The 19095-nt window shown below is 36.9% G+C and overlaps 3 protein-coding genes across 5 annotated transcripts; 2 read left to right on the forward strand and 1 right to left on the reverse strand.

The window, feature by feature from the left end:
• Positions 223-5654, forward strand: LOC109715246. 2 transcript variants are annotated; one of them, XM_020240170.1, is made up of 12 exons: positions 223-791; positions 1595-1779; positions 1858-1920; positions 2035-2140; positions 2710-2814; positions 2907-2983; positions 3331-3460; positions 3638-3710; positions 3873-4064; positions 4822-4942; positions 5114-5338; positions 5430-5654. In XM_020240170.1, the coding sequence occupies exons 1-12, from the start codon at positions 725-727 to the stop codon at positions 5484-5486; spliced, it is 1401 nt and encodes a 466-aa protein (XP_020095759.1). In that variant the 5' UTR covers positions 223-724; the 3' UTR covers positions 5487-5654. The 2 variants fall into 2 exon arrangements, with proteins under 2 accessions (XP_020095759.1, XP_020095758.1); XM_020240169.1 differs by having other exon boundaries at positions 224-791; positions 1595-1775.
• On the reverse strand, positions 5759-9266 carry LOC109715247. The gene is made up of 4 exons (XM_020240171.1): positions 8907-9266; positions 7245-7432; positions 6640-6816; positions 5759-6023 (listed from the first exon to the last, which is right to left on the reverse strand). The coding sequence occupies exons 1-4, from the start codon at positions 9170-9172 to the stop codon at positions 5974-5976; spliced, it is 681 nt and encodes a 226-aa protein (XP_020095760.1). The 5' UTR covers positions 9173-9266; the 3' UTR covers positions 5759-5973.
• On the forward strand, positions 9628-19039 carry LOC109715215 (pyrophosphate-energized membrane proton pump 3). Of its 2 annotated transcripts, none has more exons than XM_020240118.1 (15): positions 9628-9772; positions 10869-11188; positions 11480-11683; positions 12194-12345; positions 12435-12582; positions 12673-12805; positions 13608-13780; positions 15110-15230; positions 15725-15912; positions 16528-16965; positions 17140-17304; positions 17375-17530; positions 17616-17727; positions 17980-18199; positions 18693-19039. In XM_020240118.1, the coding sequence occupies exons 2-15, from the start codon at positions 11099-11101 to the stop codon at positions 18790-18792; spliced, it is 2400 nt and encodes a 799-aa protein (XP_020095707.1). In that variant the 5' UTR covers positions 9628-9772; positions 10869-11098; the 3' UTR covers positions 18793-19039. The 2 variants fall into 2 exon arrangements, with proteins under 2 accessions (XP_020095707.1, XP_020095708.1); XM_020240119.1 differs by having other exon boundaries at positions 9654-9772; positions 10874-11188.

Below are 19095 nucleotides of genomic sequence, written 5' to 3' on the forward strand. Positions count from 1 at the left end.
TGAGATTCGTGTGTTTACATCGTGGATGACAAATAAGATGGTTTAATTCGGAAATTAGAATTTCGGGCGTGTTTGTTTTGTCGAGATCAGAAGAGGAGGTGGCACTATTTTGGCTGTAGGCTTGATCTTGTCTTCACTGCGATAGGATATCGCAGACGAAGTTGCACTTCCATATCATACACGAAATTGGGGCTGACACTTACAGATCGTACGCTTTCAATTGCTTTCGGTGTTCGATATCTAAATTTGTTAGTCTTTTCTAAACATCCGCACTCTTGATGGGATAAGATAGGTCAAATTTATGACCTCTTAGTTGTCATTTCTTCATATTTACAAAGTTTAAATTTGTTGTTTGCAACAAATATAACTTATCAGACCAGCTTAAGTTAAAAATTTGACAAATTTGAGTCCATACCAGTATAGTATATAGTCAAAAATTTTAGAAATGATGTGGTTTCTTATTTTTCAAAATTCTAATTCACCATTTCATTTTTTGATTCGTTTTATTTAAATTTAAATTAAGCAAATGGAAAATAATTTATTTTCCTGGGGGTGGTTTTGGCGCGCTTCTCCCGAAAGGGGCTCGTCTTAGCTTCGTCTCTCTCTCTCAACCTAAAACCCTAGGCGCGTTCGCGAGAGGATTTTTAGGGCGAATCGAAGAGGAGGAGGAGGAGGACGACGACGAAGATGAAGAGGCGATCGGCCGTGGCCGACGACGACGACGATGACCCCCTCGACTTCGAGGAGGAGGATGCGCTCCTCAACGCCACCCCTCGCGTCGCCTCCAAGAGGTTTGAAACCCTAATCCCCTTCTTTTTCTCTGGCCCCCTTTCGTGTTTAATCCCTCGGAGTAGTATCATCGGATGGAATTTATTTGCGAAAATAACGCTTAATTGATTAGTTTTTTTTGGATTTTGAGAGTGATTTGAAGGGTGCCCGCGTTTTATTTAGGGTTTTAGAGGGTTGCTATTCGGTAAAGAATTCATCTTTTTCGCCTCTTTTTTGTTTGCGAAAAGAACGTTTAATTGATTAAGTTTTTGGATTTTTAGATCGACTTGAGTGGTGCCTTCGTTTTATGTTTGGGGCTATAAAGGGTTGCCATTTGGTAAAATTTTCATCTTTTTTGGCTTCTTTTTGCCTCCCCTTTGTTTCTAAATTTCAAAGTTATGAGACGGATTTGAGTTTCTCATCAAAAAAAAAAAAAAGGAAAAAGAAAAGATGGATTCGAGTGTTACCCACATTTTATACAGGGTTTTTGGATTTAATTTGGAAAAATAAGTTCTAATCTATTGATAGTTTAAATTTTGATATAGGTTAGGAGCAACACAATTTGTATGTGGTTTTAAAGAGATTTCAGATGGAATGGGCTTGGAAAAAAGAAAAAATCTAAACTTTCAAACTATAGCTACTTTGTTAAAAATGCCGATGTATGTTGAAGCAAAATAGTGATAAGAATAAAGGATTTTAAAATTTTTGGCAATATTTGGTATCCCATTGGTGGTAAAAAAAATGCCCAAAATTGTGTATATAGTGTTCAGCAGGGCTGGTTTCGTATTAGTATTTCATAATTTTTTTTTTCTTTTATCTTGTACAGGAGAAAGGCTATTGGTTTGGATGATCTTCTTTCTGAAGTTTACAAGGAGAAAAATAAACTTATGGGTTGTAACCCTGCGCGATCAAATGCACCCAAAGGCTATAATTCAGATGAAGATGATAAAAAGACACAAGAAAACGAGATCACTTTCTGCAAGTTTGTTGACGATTGCGAGAAACAAGCGAGTACATTAAAACTTATTTTCTCGTTGAGTTAATCTATTAGTTTCTGCACAATTTGTTATGCTCTCTGTATGCCTGTAGGTGAATGAGATAGGTTCTGAAGATGAAGTTCCGGAATGGGGTCAGAAAGTTTTTGGATTACAGGTGTGTATGACCCTAAAATTAATGTTCTAATTCTCTAATGATGTTTGCTTTATTATTATTGTTATTTTCAGCTTATTTTGCAACTGATTGGTTATTTACTGTGATGTGTTACAGAAATCTCCAACATCATTGGGGCGTACAGGGCTTGAAAATTGTCAACTTTTACAGTCTTTTACTGAAAATAGTCTCGCTCAAATTTTGGGTGTGAATGCTGAACAAGGTACGAAATAACACTAGTAGCCTAATCTATAATGCTTTTAGGGATTTATTTTTTTTTTTTAGGTTTTTTCATTGCTTTGTTGGTTAGAATTTTGGAGGCCTCCCTGCCTTGTATATATATATATATGTATGCATCCTTTTGCATGCTCTTGTGATTGGTATTTTTGCTTCATGTTAGGTTATGCAAATGATAGCGTGATATTTGCTTTTTATGTGTATTAAGTGGCTTTTATTGAAATCTAATGTGTTTCCTGAGGTATGCCCTCTATATTTCCTTTTTCTCCTTTCATCTGTGTGATTGTTCTTATCTTCTGTAATCGTTGTTTGTTTTCTCAAGGACCCAACAATCCTTTATTTTCGTGCTCATTCACATTTAGATGAGTAATGAGACTATTCTCTCTGTTAGAAAGCGCCAAATCGCTTTCTGTAAATACAATATGATTTTCTGGTAGTTACCTAGCCATCCTTTGATCTGTAATGATGTCATTTTTTATCCTTCTTTTAAAATTGAGCAAAAGTTTTGAATGTGAATTTTCTTTAACTACTTTAATTCCAATCATGCTGGTGTAGGAGAGACCTTTCTGAAAGGCTTGTTGATGAATGGATGGCTTTCAAAATTAGCCTTCAGAAGCGGTCTTGTCGAAGAATCTATTGCGCGTTGGTCATTTCACACAAGTCAGCCATTCTATTTGTTAACTTTTCGACATTTTCTCTGTTTGTTGAGATTACATTATTATTTCGTATTCTTATCGTTTTTTGGCTATCAGTGTTATACTCTTTGAATGAGGAGTTGCAGGTTTCTGCATGTGATTTTTGGTGTTGCATTCTTCAATCCAGAGATGAGGTATATTATTTAATTGAGATACTTAGCGTGCATGCCCTTGCAAACTATCTATTACATATATACCCTTGGAAAATGTGAAAATTTGGCCCTTCAAAAACTAAGAAAAATATTACCTATATATGCCCTTGTACTTGCAAATGCCCCTCGAAGGAGCTTATACTGCAAAACCAATTTATAAGCATATTTTGTGAGAAACTGCACTTTACAGGGTATAAATGTAAGTCTTGGTTTTGCAGGGGTATGTATGTAATTAGATGAATTCTCAACATATATATGTAAAAAGTCCTATTTTATTTTTGTATCCTGTTTATTTCCATGTTCTATTTAAGTTTCCTTTTCATCTGCAGGCTAATCAGCCATTGGTAAGACTTGGATGGTATCCTAACTATTCCGCGCTAAAGGATGCTCTATTAAACTATGGTTATCTATTTGATACCACTAGTAATTGCTCTTCAACTTCTGAAGCTTCCTCTGCAGGTTAGTCAATTTCGAGGTTATCCAATCTTGATTGTCTATTTCTCTCTTTCACCTAGCTTTTCCTTTTTGTCTTTTTTTCCCCTTTGTCTAGGCCTCAATTATTTGGATGCTTTTTTGTTATTATTCAACATTTGCTAGTTGATTAATGTGTTATGCTCTTCTGCTTGACATATCCAGATTCTGAATGTGACGGGCCACCCGCAAACATTCTTTCATGGATAAGAGTTTTATCTGCATGTTTTCAACTCAGGTAATTCCGGAGAACAAGTTGATGTGTTTGTAATCTATATAATTTTGACTACACATGCGGTAAATACCATCTTTTAAGTGACGAAAACGTTGTGGTATTGTTAGGTTATTCAATGCTATATCTGTTAATTTGACTAATTTGTGAATATTGTTTGTACGATAGAAATGGCCGGACTATATTTAGTACTTCTGAAGCAGAGGATTTTCTCATCATAGTTATTTGCCTGTTTCTGGACCGGAAGCTTGTAGGCATTACATCTATATTGAGCGAATGCTTGCAATCAATTATCGGTTCCTTTAGCGACAGCCAATGGGATGAGAGCTGTGTGAAAGTTGCAGAATCTATTGCTCACAGGTAACAATTGAAACAATATTTACTTCAGAGTTACTGAGCTTTGTTTATCTATTGAAATTCAGAATATCTTATGGTGTGTAGAATCAGGTATGAGTGCTCATTGTCCTTCACGAGTTGAATACACAACTAGATAAATTTATGTGAGATGGGTACAAATTAAGTTCTGAAGTTTGATGATGATTTTTAAATTTACGCCCTCAAGAGTTTCAAACATAACAAGTGAAGTGTCTCATGCTAATTATTAAACGTTATGTTAATCTATCATTGGAAAAAAGTCTACGTCAATATTACGTTTTGAGTTCAATTTTCATAAGGACTTAAATTGTTACGCAGGGAAAACTTTGGAGGCCAAATTAGTATACTTGAATCTTGGACAGTGTAATTGAAATTGGGATCAAACTTGGGTAGTTTAACTGCCGTGAGGTTACTATTTAGCTATAGAACTTGAATAGAAATCATAGTAGCAGCTAGTTTTGAATTGAAGTTGATTCTGTAGTCTTTGTTGTAAAATTTTTGCTTGTCTTGTTAGGTGGCTGCTTAGATTAGTCTTATATAATATGCAAGGCATAGTAGCAGTCTGGAGGATCCACCTACTTTTTTCGTTGCATAACTGCAGCAGCTCCTCATAATTTCTTCAATAGCAAACCCTTCACTAGAATAGACCCTAAAACCTGCTGTAATAATTTTCTGCCCCAACCTTCATTTGGTTTTTTCACTGATTGACTGATATAAATTGTCGTTCTACTATTAACTGCAGAGTTCCAAAGGACCTTAATTGCTTACGAATAGTCGAATGCATTTCCGGGCTTGATAATCGCAATAAGCATCTAAGAAGTCAATTGGCCCTTCAAATGCTTAGGATAAGCTTTGATAGGAAGGTCTGTTTTTATCCTTCCCTAATGTGAATTTGCTTGTTCTCTTTGCAATTTTAGGGTTTACTTCAAACCACATTTATTCTCTTCTGGTGTACAAACTTCTTGGTGGATGCTGCGTAGTTTATAGTGTTTACAATACAAGCTATGCTAAGTGATACTCATCTCCCTTTTTAGGTAACTAATGCTAAAGAAGCTTTGGAAATGCTCAAGTTAGTGAATGTTAAGAACAAGGATTGCAATTTCTTCAAGCTATACATCTACTTGGTCTTAGTGGAGAATCTGCTACTGTTTGATCATCCATTTGAAGAAAAATCTCTAATTATTGACTTGTGGAGTAAGTATCTTCGAAATTGCTCGACCCAAATTACTAGCACGGACTTGCGATCGTACGCGTCAAAGGTGTGAAAATGATCTCATTTTCTTTTTCCATCAAATTAACTGTATCTTTTTTCTTGTTTCCACTCTTTAAACTCTCCTTTTCGTTCTTTAGGTCCGCAATAAAGCTTCATATCTTCTCCAGAACATGATCCTAAAGAATTGTGGGTAGCATCTAAACAATAGGCTGGAAGTAGAATTTTTCTTTATTTTTGCCTATGTAAGAAAAAGATGAGATCTTTTGCATGTACACCTAATGTGATCCCATTAAAATGTACATATTCCTTGGTATGTTCTTCTCATGGTTTTGCATTCAAAATTGTTCCCCCGTGTTTTATTTTGTTATCATTTTTTGGATGGTCAAAGGAGATCAGCAAAGAACATTCCAAAATTAAATAGAATTTTGATTTGTTCCAGATCATTCTCATGGGAGCTTTCGCTACGGGTTCAAATTTATATCGGCATGGCTTCATAAAAATGGCTACAACCTCTCTCTCTCTTGTTATAATTATAATCAGCATGTTTTCTCTTAGAATGAATAAACTGTTAGACGTCTACCCTTATTGTTTAGTGCATCAATAACATTCTCTCTCATCATGTCTCTCTTAGAGACAAATCTCCACTAGTTAAAATGCCACAAAACAATTTAGAAATATGATTTAAAATCCCATAGAATCTTCAGAGTCCACATGATCATCAAGTTTTGTCACTGTGACAGGAAATGCAACATAACTGAGCACTGTATCAAAGGGGGCAAAAAAAGAAAAAGAACTAGTTCCAAAACAAAGATGTTAGCCTAACATCTTGCAAACGAATAACAGGACTAAAATTTCAATTTATCAAAATGCAACCAACAACAAAGATAAATAACATAATCACTTACCACACCTCAAGTTTTTATTCTTCTAAATTCAATTTATAACAATGTTTGACTGTACTCATCCAACCCCCTACATTTGATCAAGTTTTGTTACACAGAAAACAGCAATTATAGTTTGCAAGATGAGCAAGAAAAATGAAAAATAAATGTTAGATAGAGGTAAAAGCAGTTTATTACTTTCCAACGAGAGCAGCAGAGCTCAATCTGATTCTATTGCTATTCACCTGATAATTGAAATTTTATCCTCAAGCTAAACGGGCAAAGTTGCCTCATCCATTTGTTAACTTTCTCTTCTGTCAATAAAAGGAATTGAAAATACCCGTTGTCCTTCACTTTGGAGTACTCTTTATTACTGGTACTAAATCCTTGCAGAAAGAGTGCAAAAATCCCGTTACACTACGACGTTTTCCTAATCAAAAAGCCAAAATATATGATCACCTCTTACAAGCTAGAGCCGTGCATTCCTTGCAATCGACCGGAGGCGGAGGTGGAGGCGTTGAACTATCAGCGACAGTTACTTTAAGCATTTGGTGATTCCCATCATTTGAAGGTACATCAAGGATAGCATCCATTAGCAGTATATCCCATTGGCGGTGTTGTAAAAATGAGAACCAAGTGTCATCTGTTTTATAGATGTGCATAAAAGGTCAGGATCAATGTAGAAAATTAATTTAAATAGTATGTAGTTTCGAGTTTAAGGAATCTACTACAAGTTCTGGCACACTTTTCTACAATCAAGCAATACGATCTTAAGGTTTTTCTTTTTTTTTTTCAAAAAAAAAAAGAAGCTGAAGTTCAAAAACCAGTACTGGGGGTGTCCATATGTTTTCGCCAACAAGTTTCGACCTAATATGAGATGTCAATTTGTCAAATAGATCCAAATAACAGAGAATCAATCTCATGTTACCTAACCTGAATGCAATTTTAACGAAAATGAAGCCATATAGTAATGCCTAAATATATGATTTCAAGGAAGACAAATATCGGTACAATTAATTTGTGTATGGATGAACTGATAAGTCAAACAGTCATATAGTAATATGGACAAACCTCCAGATCGAACTGCCTTCAATTTGAAAATTCCAGTTCCTTGTGGGCCAGACACGGGAAACGTGCAAGAAATGGAATGACTCCTAGGATTTACAGCTAGAGAAGCATTATACCAGGGACCTCTTACGATCGGGTCGCCAATAGCTTGTACTATTTGCTGATTCTGACTCGCCTTTTCTATTGCCTGGCTGAAACCAGTTCATTTACAAAATTAACAATATAGAAACAAAAATGGGTCTGTTACAACTTCAAATGTTGAAGTTCGAACTCTATTTAAATTTTGTCTCATATTTTCAACCATAACAATTTAGTAATTGAAGTTTGTTCTGTGCAATAATAAACATTAGGCTGCCATCTGAAAAAGATAACACATTAACACTATCTTTAGGTTTTTCTTTGTGGAAGTTGAAACATCTAAGAACAGGATTGAAATCTGGTCAAACTTCAAGGATGAATAAAATCTGCGTCAACCTAAGAGATCAAATTGAATTTCTGTGCATGAAACTGAAATCAGAGTTAAACTTCAAGGACTAAATTGTTGAAACTCTTAAGGATGAAATTGATACCTCAGTCACACTTCAGGCAGTAAAATTGTTAGTAACCCTAAAAGCAAAAAAAATCTTCACAATAGGAACCTAAAGTATTTTCCATCACATATCGCATACTAGAGGAAAATTTGCTTCACAAGCTGCATTTGAAATCTTTAGTAGGCTCAGATACACGCTACTTGGAATGATTGGTTTGCTCAAATTGAGGTAAAGAAAAAGGAAAACAAAGTCTAATTCTTAAAACCCATGTTTGCTGTGCAATGACATTCTCAAATATATTTGAGATTTGAAACTCCTTTTTGATATATAGTAGTTCTCAATGCCAATTTACTACCCGGAAAAAGAAAATAAAATCTCAATGCCAATTGCCAAAGAACCACAAAATTTTATTTCTCCATTTTAAGGTATTATTACTTTGTTTAAAGTGAATTATGAATTCTTTTCGTGACTTTATTCAAACTGATTTATGGGTCTCACTATGGACTCATATGTATCCTACCCTTTAATCACAATTGCGCATAAATATCCACTTAAAGCAAAGATCCAATTGGAAAAGAGAGAGATAAACCCTAAAAGAAAGAAATAAAGATTAATTACCACATGCTGCAATAAGAAAGATACAGTTTTAACTGTTATAAGCCCCATCAATTGATACAAAATGAAATTTAGTTGCTGTGTCCACTCTAATTCACAAAAATTATTCTAAACTACCAATCAAAATCTAGTTGGAAAAAAAAAATTGCGACTTTTATGCCCTAACTCACAAGCAAGTTCTTTCCAAACATACGGACCAAGATCGAATCTTTTCAATCACAAATACCCATAAATCTCCGATTAAATATATCCAATTGGACAAAACCAATTGCGGTTCTACAGTACAAAACTAGTTGCTATTTCTAGCCTAATTCACAAAGTTATTCCAAACCTACTCACCGTGATCGAACCTTTCACCTCAATTACCCATAAAATCTCCGATTAAACCAAAAAACCACTTGGGAATTTCGAACTTTCCAATCTTTTCATCACAATTAGCCATAAATCTCGGATCAAACCGAAACCCAATTGACGGGGAGAGAGAGAGAGAGAGAGGGAGGGGTGGGGTGGGGGTGATCACCTGCTACAGCTGAGGAAGAGGGCGAGATCGTTCACGGCGCTGAGGGCGACGGCACCGGTGAGGCCGAGCAAGGCGACGGGCACCGCGCGGCGCGCCCACGAGCTCCTCTTCGTGTCGCCGCCCCTCGCGGGCTCCGCCGCCGCCGCAGCCGCCGCCGCCGCGGAAGAGGAGGAGGAGTAGGAGGTGGCGGCGCCGCCGTGGAGTGAAGCGATTCGCTTGGAGAAGACGAAGGAAGAGAGCGGCGGCGCCGTCGTTCGACACAGCATGGTTGGCTCGGCCTCGCACGGGAGGGCACGGCTTTGGCTGGGGTCTTTATAGGGGTGGGAATTGTAACCGAAACCTCCCTCAAGTTCTGGACATTTTCACATTCATCCCCTGCGCTGCACTTTAGTACATTGTCATTTTAAAATTTAAAGTTATAGCGCTTAATTCAACAGTATTAATATTTTGTCATTATTTCATAAATATAAATATAAATATTAAATTATATAGCATAACCGAGTAATAAAAATATAGTATTTTTATTTTTTAAATATTGTATATGAAAAATGAAAACTTTTAATAGAAAGCTTTTTTGGGAACCAACAAACCGAACGAAACCGCCGGTTCATTCCAGGCGGTTCGGTTTTCAAAAGTCTAAAAAAAACCGAACCAACGCGGAACGACTATCACCCTCTACGGTTTCCAAATTAACTCAATTATTACGACTTACGATCCACGACAAGCCCTAACCACCTCTCTCTCTCTCTCCCTCTCTCTCTCTCTCTCTCCGAACCCACCCACCTCTCTCTCTCTCTCTCTCTCTCTCTCTCTCTCTCTTCGATCGATTCGTCGCGCTCTTCATCCTCCTCTCGATCCTAATGCTGGTGAGTCGGATCCGTCGCTGGATGTAGAATCAGAACTAGATTTTGATCTTCTTTTATCCGATCTCTAATTTTTCTTTTTTTTTTGTTTCCTTTATTTTGGAGGTGTAATTTAGTAGATCTAGTCGGTTTCTTTTTTCCTTTTTCTTCTTTTCTTCGCCGAATTTGGTGGCGGTGATCTTTTTTTTTTTTTAATTGTAATTTCATTGCAATTTTTATATCTTCCTGGGAACGGATTAGATCTGATCGACATCGTTGTTCTTTTCTCATATATTTCGGAGGATAAAGTTGCTTTTTTAAAGTTTTGTTAAAATGGCTTGGTCAAAATGTTTTGAGACCCCTTTGCCGTAGCGCATTTTGCAATTGGCCCCTCAGATTTTTCTTTTTTTTTTTATTGATATTTCCTCAATTTCTAATTTATTTGATTTGAGTTAATTATAGATTGTTAGGTTAAGGATTTTATTCAAATAGCGCCAAAAGAGGAGTGAAAAGAAGCAGATCAATACTTTTTTTCGTTGTAATAATATTATACATATAGATTATTGTGTCTTCATACCTTGTTTTTGGCCATTTGGTGGAATACTATCTAGCCATTGTATGCTTGAAGAACCGTACCCTTATACTAAAACATGTTCCTTTCAAATTTGGTTTAATATTATGTATTGTAATATGTCTGATAGTAAATCATATTATTTTTTCAATTTTAACTAATTTTAACAAATCTAGTCTAAAGTGCCCCAAATTTGTTATTTCATCAATATTCCCAACTGGGCTTTAATTAATATTACTGTTTTAATCAACATTGTTTTGAAAAATCAGTCCATGCATCGCAGGGCAAGATGCCGGTTTTATTGTTCAAGTTGACAGGCGTTTAATTATGTCTGCGGAAGTAAAGTTAATCAAATGCGACAAAGCTGCCTGAAATTTACTGCTGATTTTCTTGTCTGCTCATTACAATTTCCTCTTAAGTCTGCCTACAAAATAAGGACAGTTGGGTTCAGATTATGATGAAGTTTTGAGCTTATTTGGTTCCTCTGATTTGGTAATTTCCGTAGGATATTCACGAGACGGTTATTAAGCAGGTGTTTTTATCTTGTAGGGCAGGAAGTGCAGACAGATGTTATGGTAGGGTAAAAAGCCGAAGCTTGCTTTCAGAGAGAAACAAGGTTTTGCACCATATTAGGATTCAGGCCCTCTTTTGGGGTTTGTGGAGTGTAACATACAGTTTCCAAAATTCAGCGACCAGGATCAGGGAGCGAATTTCCCCCTGTTGGGGAGTTTGCTCCTTTCCCTGTGACCCGGAGGGTGAATTCTTCTAATGCTGTTGCGATGGATGATGACATGGAAAATGGAGCGGGCACATATCAGGAGAGACCAAGGACATTTCCTGCAGTACGGAGTAAATCTCACACCCCCTGGGTAAAGTTCAAACCACTTCATTCCTGTCTGTTTTTTTCTCCATTTCTATATTATCTTGCATTCCGTTTATACAGCGTTGCTATCAACTTGTTTTGTTAGCATTCACGGAACAAACTCTCTTTATTTTTAGGTAATAGCTGTATCTGATATTCTGGCTCTTTTGTTATATCCTCTTTGAGGAGCATATAATTTGGTTGAATACGACAATTTGTTTTTTTTGCGTTTGATTATTCTTTGGATATTTCATTTTTTTTGTTTACCCCATTTATAACTGATTTTGTAATTTTGCAGATTTTCCAGATGTTAACGAGAATAAATGCGCGTGTCTTGTTTGTCCTTCTCATGTTGATATTTGTGGTGGTGTTCTACATAGGTGCTTCTGCCTCGCCAATTATTGTTTTTGTGTTCACTATCTGTATAATCAGCCTCTTCTTCTCTGTTTTCCTCACAAAGTGGGTTCTTGCAAAGGATGAGGGTCCTCCAGAAATGTCTCAGGTACTCCGGAATGCTCATAGTTTCACTTTCTAGGTCATGCTGTTTTATGGACTGCTCCTTCATGTGTTTGGTTCAGTTAATTCATCTTTCTTACATGTTGTGATGCTTTTTATCTTTTGGCACTTAAGGTTTAAGTTTTTTATGTAAAGTTTTTTATCGTACTGCTCCACTAGATAATGTAGGTGCCTAGTTTGTACAGTAGTACCCAACCAGCTGGTTCCTAGGTAGTCCAGGCATATACTATGCCTAGGCGGATCTTCTTTCCCTTTGGCAACTAGTCCAGTTTAAACTTTTTTTAATCTGGGTAAAATTTGGTTGTTCATTTCCACTTAATTTGGTCTTTTTTTTAATATTATAATGCTTATGCCCTTCTTGTGTGATCTGTCAAGTTGTCCATGTTCAACTTAATGAATGTTTTTCTTTAGCAGTTAAGCTGATTTCCTTTTTTTTTTTTATTATTATATTATTTTTTAATCTTCTGCTTGATGCACTTCCTTTTTCTTCCTTAAGATTTCGGATGCCATACGAGATGGGGCTGAAGGTTTCTTTAGGACCCAATACGGAACTATTTCCAAGATGGCTTTTATTCTGGCAATCGTGATTCTTACCATATATCTATTTCGTGCTTCCACTCCACAGCAGGAGGCCGCGGGCTTAGGAAGGTGCTTATGTCTTTTCCCTTTTCTCCATGTCATCTCCATTTTCTTGTCCTGTTTATTTGTTAATTTCTGTATCCTTCACCATTTTGTAGGTCAACATCTGCATACATTACTGTTGCTTCTTTTCTTCTAGGAGCTCTATGTTCGGGAATTGCTGGGTATGTTGGGATGTGGGTGTCTGTGCGTGCAAATGTTAGGGTTTCGAGTGCTGCTAGGCGTTCTGCGAGGGAGGCATTGCAGGTATTTTCAAATCTCTGTTGCATGTGCTTTCCTGTATTGACTCGAGGAATGCAGATTTTTCCATCTAATTGATCAGCCTATGGAAAACAGATTGCCGTTCGTGCTGGTGGTTTCTCAGCTATTGTTGTTGTTGGCATGGCTGTATTTGGTGTTGCCATCCTCTATGCAACATTTTATGTCTGGCTGGGAGTTGATACACCTGGGTCAATGAAAGTTACAGACTGTAAGTCTTTCCGGAGACCATGATTGTACTAAATGTCATTGTTTATTTTTTAACTTGTCATGACACTAACAATATAATGACTACAAATCATAAGTCATAGAAAGCGTAGTTCATAACTACTGTTACTATGCTATTTATAGTTTAACTATTAATATACTCACCCGCTTGTGTCCTACTTAAGGATCACTACTTGCATACAGAATTGTGTAGGCAGTGGGAGATGCTTGATCTGATGTGAACAGCATATAATATCTTTGTATGTAGATGTATTTTTAAGGACTACTATTGCAAGTGAACAAATGATTTTGCTGTATACTTTCCAAACCTATGTAGAATAAGAAACACAAAGTGAAATTTTGATCTGTATAAGGTGCACTTTTTGTAAGGTTTTGAGAGATTATGCTGTTACTTGGAATAAATGAGTAGATGTTGCTGTTAAGATACTACTGCTTATTTCGAGCTGAGTTGCATTGCTTGGCCTATCAAGTTCTTTGAACAAATATGAGGAACTTTGTCAATTACTCTTATATTTGTTTCTCACTTTGTTCTTTGTAAAGAGACATTTTTCTTCTTACGCAGACCAATATATACCTACTATAGTGAAGATGTTTCTCATTGTTTGAATCAATTGATTTTGTTTTGGAAGTACTGTGTTCATGGCTAACCAGATGTCATCTTTAATGTGAAATCGAACCTGCACTATCCTTTTTTTTTGTAATAAGATATTAAATAGTGTATTCTGTAGAAACTTAACTTGTATATGCTACTGAATGTCATTTCACTTGTATATAATTTGCTACAGTGCCGCTACTGCTTGTTGGATATGGTTTTGGTGCCTCGTTTGTTGCCCTTTTCGCTCAGTTGGGTGGTGGAATATACACTAAAGCTGCTGATGTGGGAGCTGATCTTGTGGGAAAAGTGGAGCAAGGAATACCTGAGGATGATCCTCGGAATCCTGCTGTGATTGCAGACTTGGTATTTAATCTTCATATCTTTGACATAAACTATTGTTTATCTAATTTCTCAGTCATTTCTGCTCACCCTATGCTGTCAATGAATTTAAGCTAAGGCGAGTTACATATGGAGTTTCAGCATGTTGATAACCGTCTTACCTGGCTGCCTGTGCTTCTAATATTAAACTAATAGTGTTTATCACGTTATATAGATAGGGATTGGGAATAACTTGCTGAAAATGTCCTTCAGTTGTCTGTGAGATATAATCCCACAGCTGTAACCCTTAATTTCGATCCTTTTCTTTAGATAATTCTGAATTAGAGTTCATTTAATCAATTAATCTATTGCAATTTATTATGCAGATGCTAAGATTTCTGCAATCTGTCTTTATTCAAACATTTACTTATGCCTATTTGAATGTCGGAATAAGATATCTAATGATAACATATTCAATATGAAGACTTTCTTGTGTGATTGGAAGCTAATAGTTTGATTTTTACTCCTTGAAATGTTTTGACATCTATGATTTAGTAGGATAGCATATTTCACCTATGAAGTGATTTATCTTATTCCCAAAAAATGACTTGAAGGCCGGATATCTTATCCATTCTATATATTTGATTGCACTCCGCAAGTATACGCTGAATAAGAGAGTCATGCATCCAAACTGGGCTTTAGTCACTTCCATCGGACATCTGATGACTCAAATACGCCTATTCAAATATGAGAATGTCAACTCTCTATTCTGCGCTTGATATATGAGTTATGATCAAAACTTGTCCAGTCTCATTTGAACTTTTCAAACCATTTTGCTGTTACAACTTATCGTTTCATTTATTGACATGTTTTATTTTGCTTACATTATCTTCTTCTAATTAAGCCAATAAACCATTTGTTATATTTGCTCTTACCATTCGTCACACATTATCATTTGTCACACATTATCTTGTGCTGAATAAAGTTGTAGAAAGGAAATAAAAAACACGTGGCAAATGATGAATTTTATTTCAAAAGTTAATTTCATAATTGAAAAATCCAATTTAGAGCAACTTGGGGTGTGTCTGTGTGTGCACGCGCGCGCACGCTTGGATGTGTGTATGTTACTAATCTCAGCATGATTCTTGATTACTGACGACATGCCAAATAACAGTTTGTGCAGTATAAAAGGCATTCATAATTTGGCTTCTTTTCAGGCTACAGTTATTCACATTATTCACTCATCTCTGGCTTTATGTAGTCAAAGATTTACAGTTGTCTGTATTTCATTCACTATGCTTTACAGCAGTTCTTCCCATGAATCTTTTTTTTTTTTCTTTTTTCCAACTTAAGCAACTTTGGATTTAACTTTAGGTAGGTGACAACGTGGGCGATTGTGCTGCTCGAGGTGCTGATCTTTTTGAGAGTATAGCAGCCGAAATAATCAGTGCTATGATACTTGGAGGAACAATGGCTCAACGCTGCAAAATAGATGGCAAGGCTCTATGCTTAATTTATGCTTTTTACAGGCAATAACATATAGTAAAAGTTCTATCTGATCCTAAAGTTAATCTTCTTTTGCTAAGAAATGATTACACTCAGATGGTAACGAGTCAGTGCGGACTAATGACATGCATTCATTTAAGCACGATGGATTTTATTACATATGATTATTTGAGTACTTGTATACTCTCTTCCACGAGTATCTCTTCTCTTCTTCTTTTTTTTTTTTTAATTTCAGGCTTTACCTTTACCACTTTACTTTTCCACTCCGCTCTCTTATATATTGTACGTCTTTATTTTACAATATTATAATGCCTTGATTATTTAACAATAATAGTTGTGTGATTGTTTAAATCTGGTTTACCAGAACAAAACTATCTATGGGCTTCCAAAGCAGGAAATGAGTTTCTTTCTTGAACCATGAGCTCTCATGTATCTCCATTAACCATATCAATCATCTAATCTGCTTATAGTTTTCCTCTGCAGATCCCTCTGGTTTTATTCTGTTTCCTCTTGTCGTGCATTCCTTTGATTTGGTAGTTTCATCGGTTGGAATACTCTCAATCAGGGGAACTCGTGATCCTGGACTTACTGCTCCTATTGAGGATCCGATGAAAATACTACAGAAGGGGTACTCTGTCACTATTGTGCTGGCCGTTCTAACTTTTGGTGTGGTAAGCCAAGCCACTCGCTATGATTATATTACTAGACCTACACTTGTTAGTATTGCATTTGCTTTTTTTTTTTTGTTCAGTTACCACACTTGGGCGGTGATTCATTATTTAGATTTACATTTGGGGAGGCTTTAACCATGTACAGGCTTCTACAAAGATTTCACAAACTGTTTATTACGCATGATCACCTTCACCTTCACCTTCACCTTCACCTTCACCTTCTCAACGAGATCCATCCTACCCCAATGAAAAGTAACAAATATAAACATAGGTAACATGTATAATTATGCTTGGGTGTACAACACTCTCTCTGTAAGTTCAGTTTGGCTGGCAAAACATTTTGGGGCTTTCTGCTGGGGGCAGGCTGAGATAAGCTGTTGGGCTTCAAAAGCCCAAACTTCAATGAAGCTTCTTTTCTGCTGCAATGGGGAGCTTCTTAGGAGATTTTTGTGAGAAACTTGTTAGTGCTTCTTTGAGCAACTCTTAATTAACAGTGCTTCTGCAGAAGCTTCAGTGAGACCAAGGAGGCCCTTAATTTACCACTTTAACATGCTCTTATCTCCAACAACATTTATATAACTAACTCTTGCTATTTTCTGCTTTTAAACTATTCAGTCTACTCGATGGCTCCTCTACACCGAACAAGCACCATCAGCGTGGCTCAACTTTGCCTTGTGCGGATTGGTGGGGATCATGACGGCATACGCTTTTGTGTGGATTACTAAGTACTACACAGATTACAAGCACGAGCCAGTCCGCACCCTGGCTCTTTCGAGTGCTACTGGGCATGGAACCAATATTATTGCGGGTGTTAGTCTAGGGTTGGAATCGACGGCTCTCCCTGTTCTTGTGATAAGCGTAGCAATTATCTCGGCCTATTGGCTGGGTCACACATCAGGCCTGGTAGATGATAGTGGGAACCCTACTGGTGGCCTCTTCGGGACGGCTGTAGCTACGATGGGGATGCTTAGCACGGCTGCATATGTTCTTACTATGGATATGTTCGGTCCTATAGCTGACAATGCTGGTGGAATTGTCGAGATGAGTCAACAGGTATTACAACTACTATGTATGATTGTACTTACAGCAATAGGGCTTGTAACTCTATGTATGATTTTACTGGAAAATAAATGCAAAAAAAAAAAACCTATTAAGTTTTCTTGCAGACAAATAATATTGCTTGCACTGATCACTCTCTTTTAAATAATTAGTTTAAACATTCTGCAGCCTGAAAGTGTGCGAGAAATCACAGATGTTCTAGATGCTGTTGGTAACACAACCAAAGCAACCACAAAAGGGTTCGCCATAGGGTCAGCTGCGCTTGCTTCTTTCCTTCTTTTTAGTGCCTATATGGATGAAGTGGCTTCATTCGCTCATGTCCCTTTCAAACAGGTAATCTATATACCACGCAGATGTGACAGGTTGCATCATAAAGTGTAGTGTCTAATGGAGGATTTTGCAGGTTGATATCGCTGTTCCTGAGGTTTTTATCGGCGGTTTATTGGGCTCCATGCTTATATTTCTTTTCAGCGCCTGGGCTTGTTCCGCTGTGGGCAGAACTGCTCAGGAAGTTGTTAATGAAGTCCGAAGACAATTTATAGAGAGGCCTGGAATTATGGTGGGTTTCTATTCCTCATTTCCCTTAAAACTTTTGATTGTACTTGTTTAATGAATGCCCAGACTGATAAAACATACACACACAGGACTACAAAGAAAAACCAGATTATGGCCGCTGTGTTGCCATTGTGGCATCAGCATCTCTGAAAGAAATGATAAAGCCTGGTGCCTTGGCAATTATATCACCAATGGTCATCGGTGAGTTTTATAGTCTGTTCATCGTGAATTTTGTTGAGATTTATATAATATATATCATTCTAGTTCATTTGGATATTAGAGATTTCAATGTTAACAGGCTGGGGAGTAAATGTGAAAAGGTAGATTTATAGGTGCTTAAGTAAAATGATTTGGAGTTACAATTTTACTTTGTAAATGTAAATAGGGAACCATGAGAGCTGTGGCAATATGGTTGATTCGTGTCAATTATTGATAATTTTGTCCATTTTTCAGGGTTTCTCTTCCGAATATTGGGCTACTTCACTAGCCAACCGCTACTCGGAGCTAAAGTGGTGGCCTCAATGCTTATGTTTGCAACAGTTGCTGGTATCCTCATGGCACTCTTTCTGAACACGGCTGGAGGCGCCTGGGATAATGCTAAGAAGTACATAGAGACTGGCGCATTAGGAGGCAAAGGGAGCGATTGTCACAAGGCGGCAGTAACTGGCGACACGTAAGTTCTCTACGCTTAAGTCAAGATGCCTCTTTGTTTCCCTTCAGGGTTTGCACTTAGAGCTACTATGTGGTCTATTCAATGTTTTCGCACTTGGCCTTCTTTTAAGGCTCTTTTTGTTATGCACATAATACCCCCGCTAATATGCAAGAATCGTGGATACCTTCACCTTGCATGTGCCCTATTGAAAAAATTTTCTTATTCGCATAGGCGTCCCTCTTGTACCCATCTTATTATGTAAAACTGCTCAGCTACCTTGGTAGATGCTGACATGTAACGTGCTCCCGAAAACCTTGTATATTTGCATGCACACACCTTTTCAATTTTTGTTTGGGGCGTGGACGCAAATAAATCAGGATTGCATTTTTGCATATTCTCAGGGTTATGAAAGAGCCTTTATTTATTTATTGTCATTTTTTTGTGTTCGTTTCTGCAATCCCCACTACTTAATGGTATCACTTGTAAGTACTGACACAAACTTCTGAAACTGCAGAGTTGGAGATCCATTCAAAGACACTGCAGGGCCCTCCCTCCATGTTCTAATCAAAATGCTCGCGACTATCACATTGGTTATGGCGCCTATATTTTTGTGATCGACTCACCTTTCATTTGCATTTAACCATGTATACAGGGACCCATATACTCTTGCTATATAGTTGAGTCGGTTTCCCAAGGATGGGGATCGGAGTGGTGGACTATTCGGATGATATTGTTCCTTTCTTTTTGTCTGTGGAGAAATAATGTTTAGTAAAATGCCTGTTTTGACTGATTGTTCCAGATCTGTATTTGAAAGTACTTTCTTTTTTTATAATTACTATTATAAATACACGTCTTAACATATATCTGCAGTAAGCATATTCTTATCCTTTATCTAGAACGATAAACTTTGAGTCCAT

Source organism: Ananas comosus, linkage group 9, assembly GCF_001540865.1.
Source record: "Ananas comosus cultivar F153 linkage group 9, ASM154086v1, whole genome shotgun sequence".
Lineage (NCBI taxonomy): Eukaryota > Viridiplantae > Streptophyta > Magnoliopsida > Poales > Bromeliaceae > Ananas > Ananas comosus.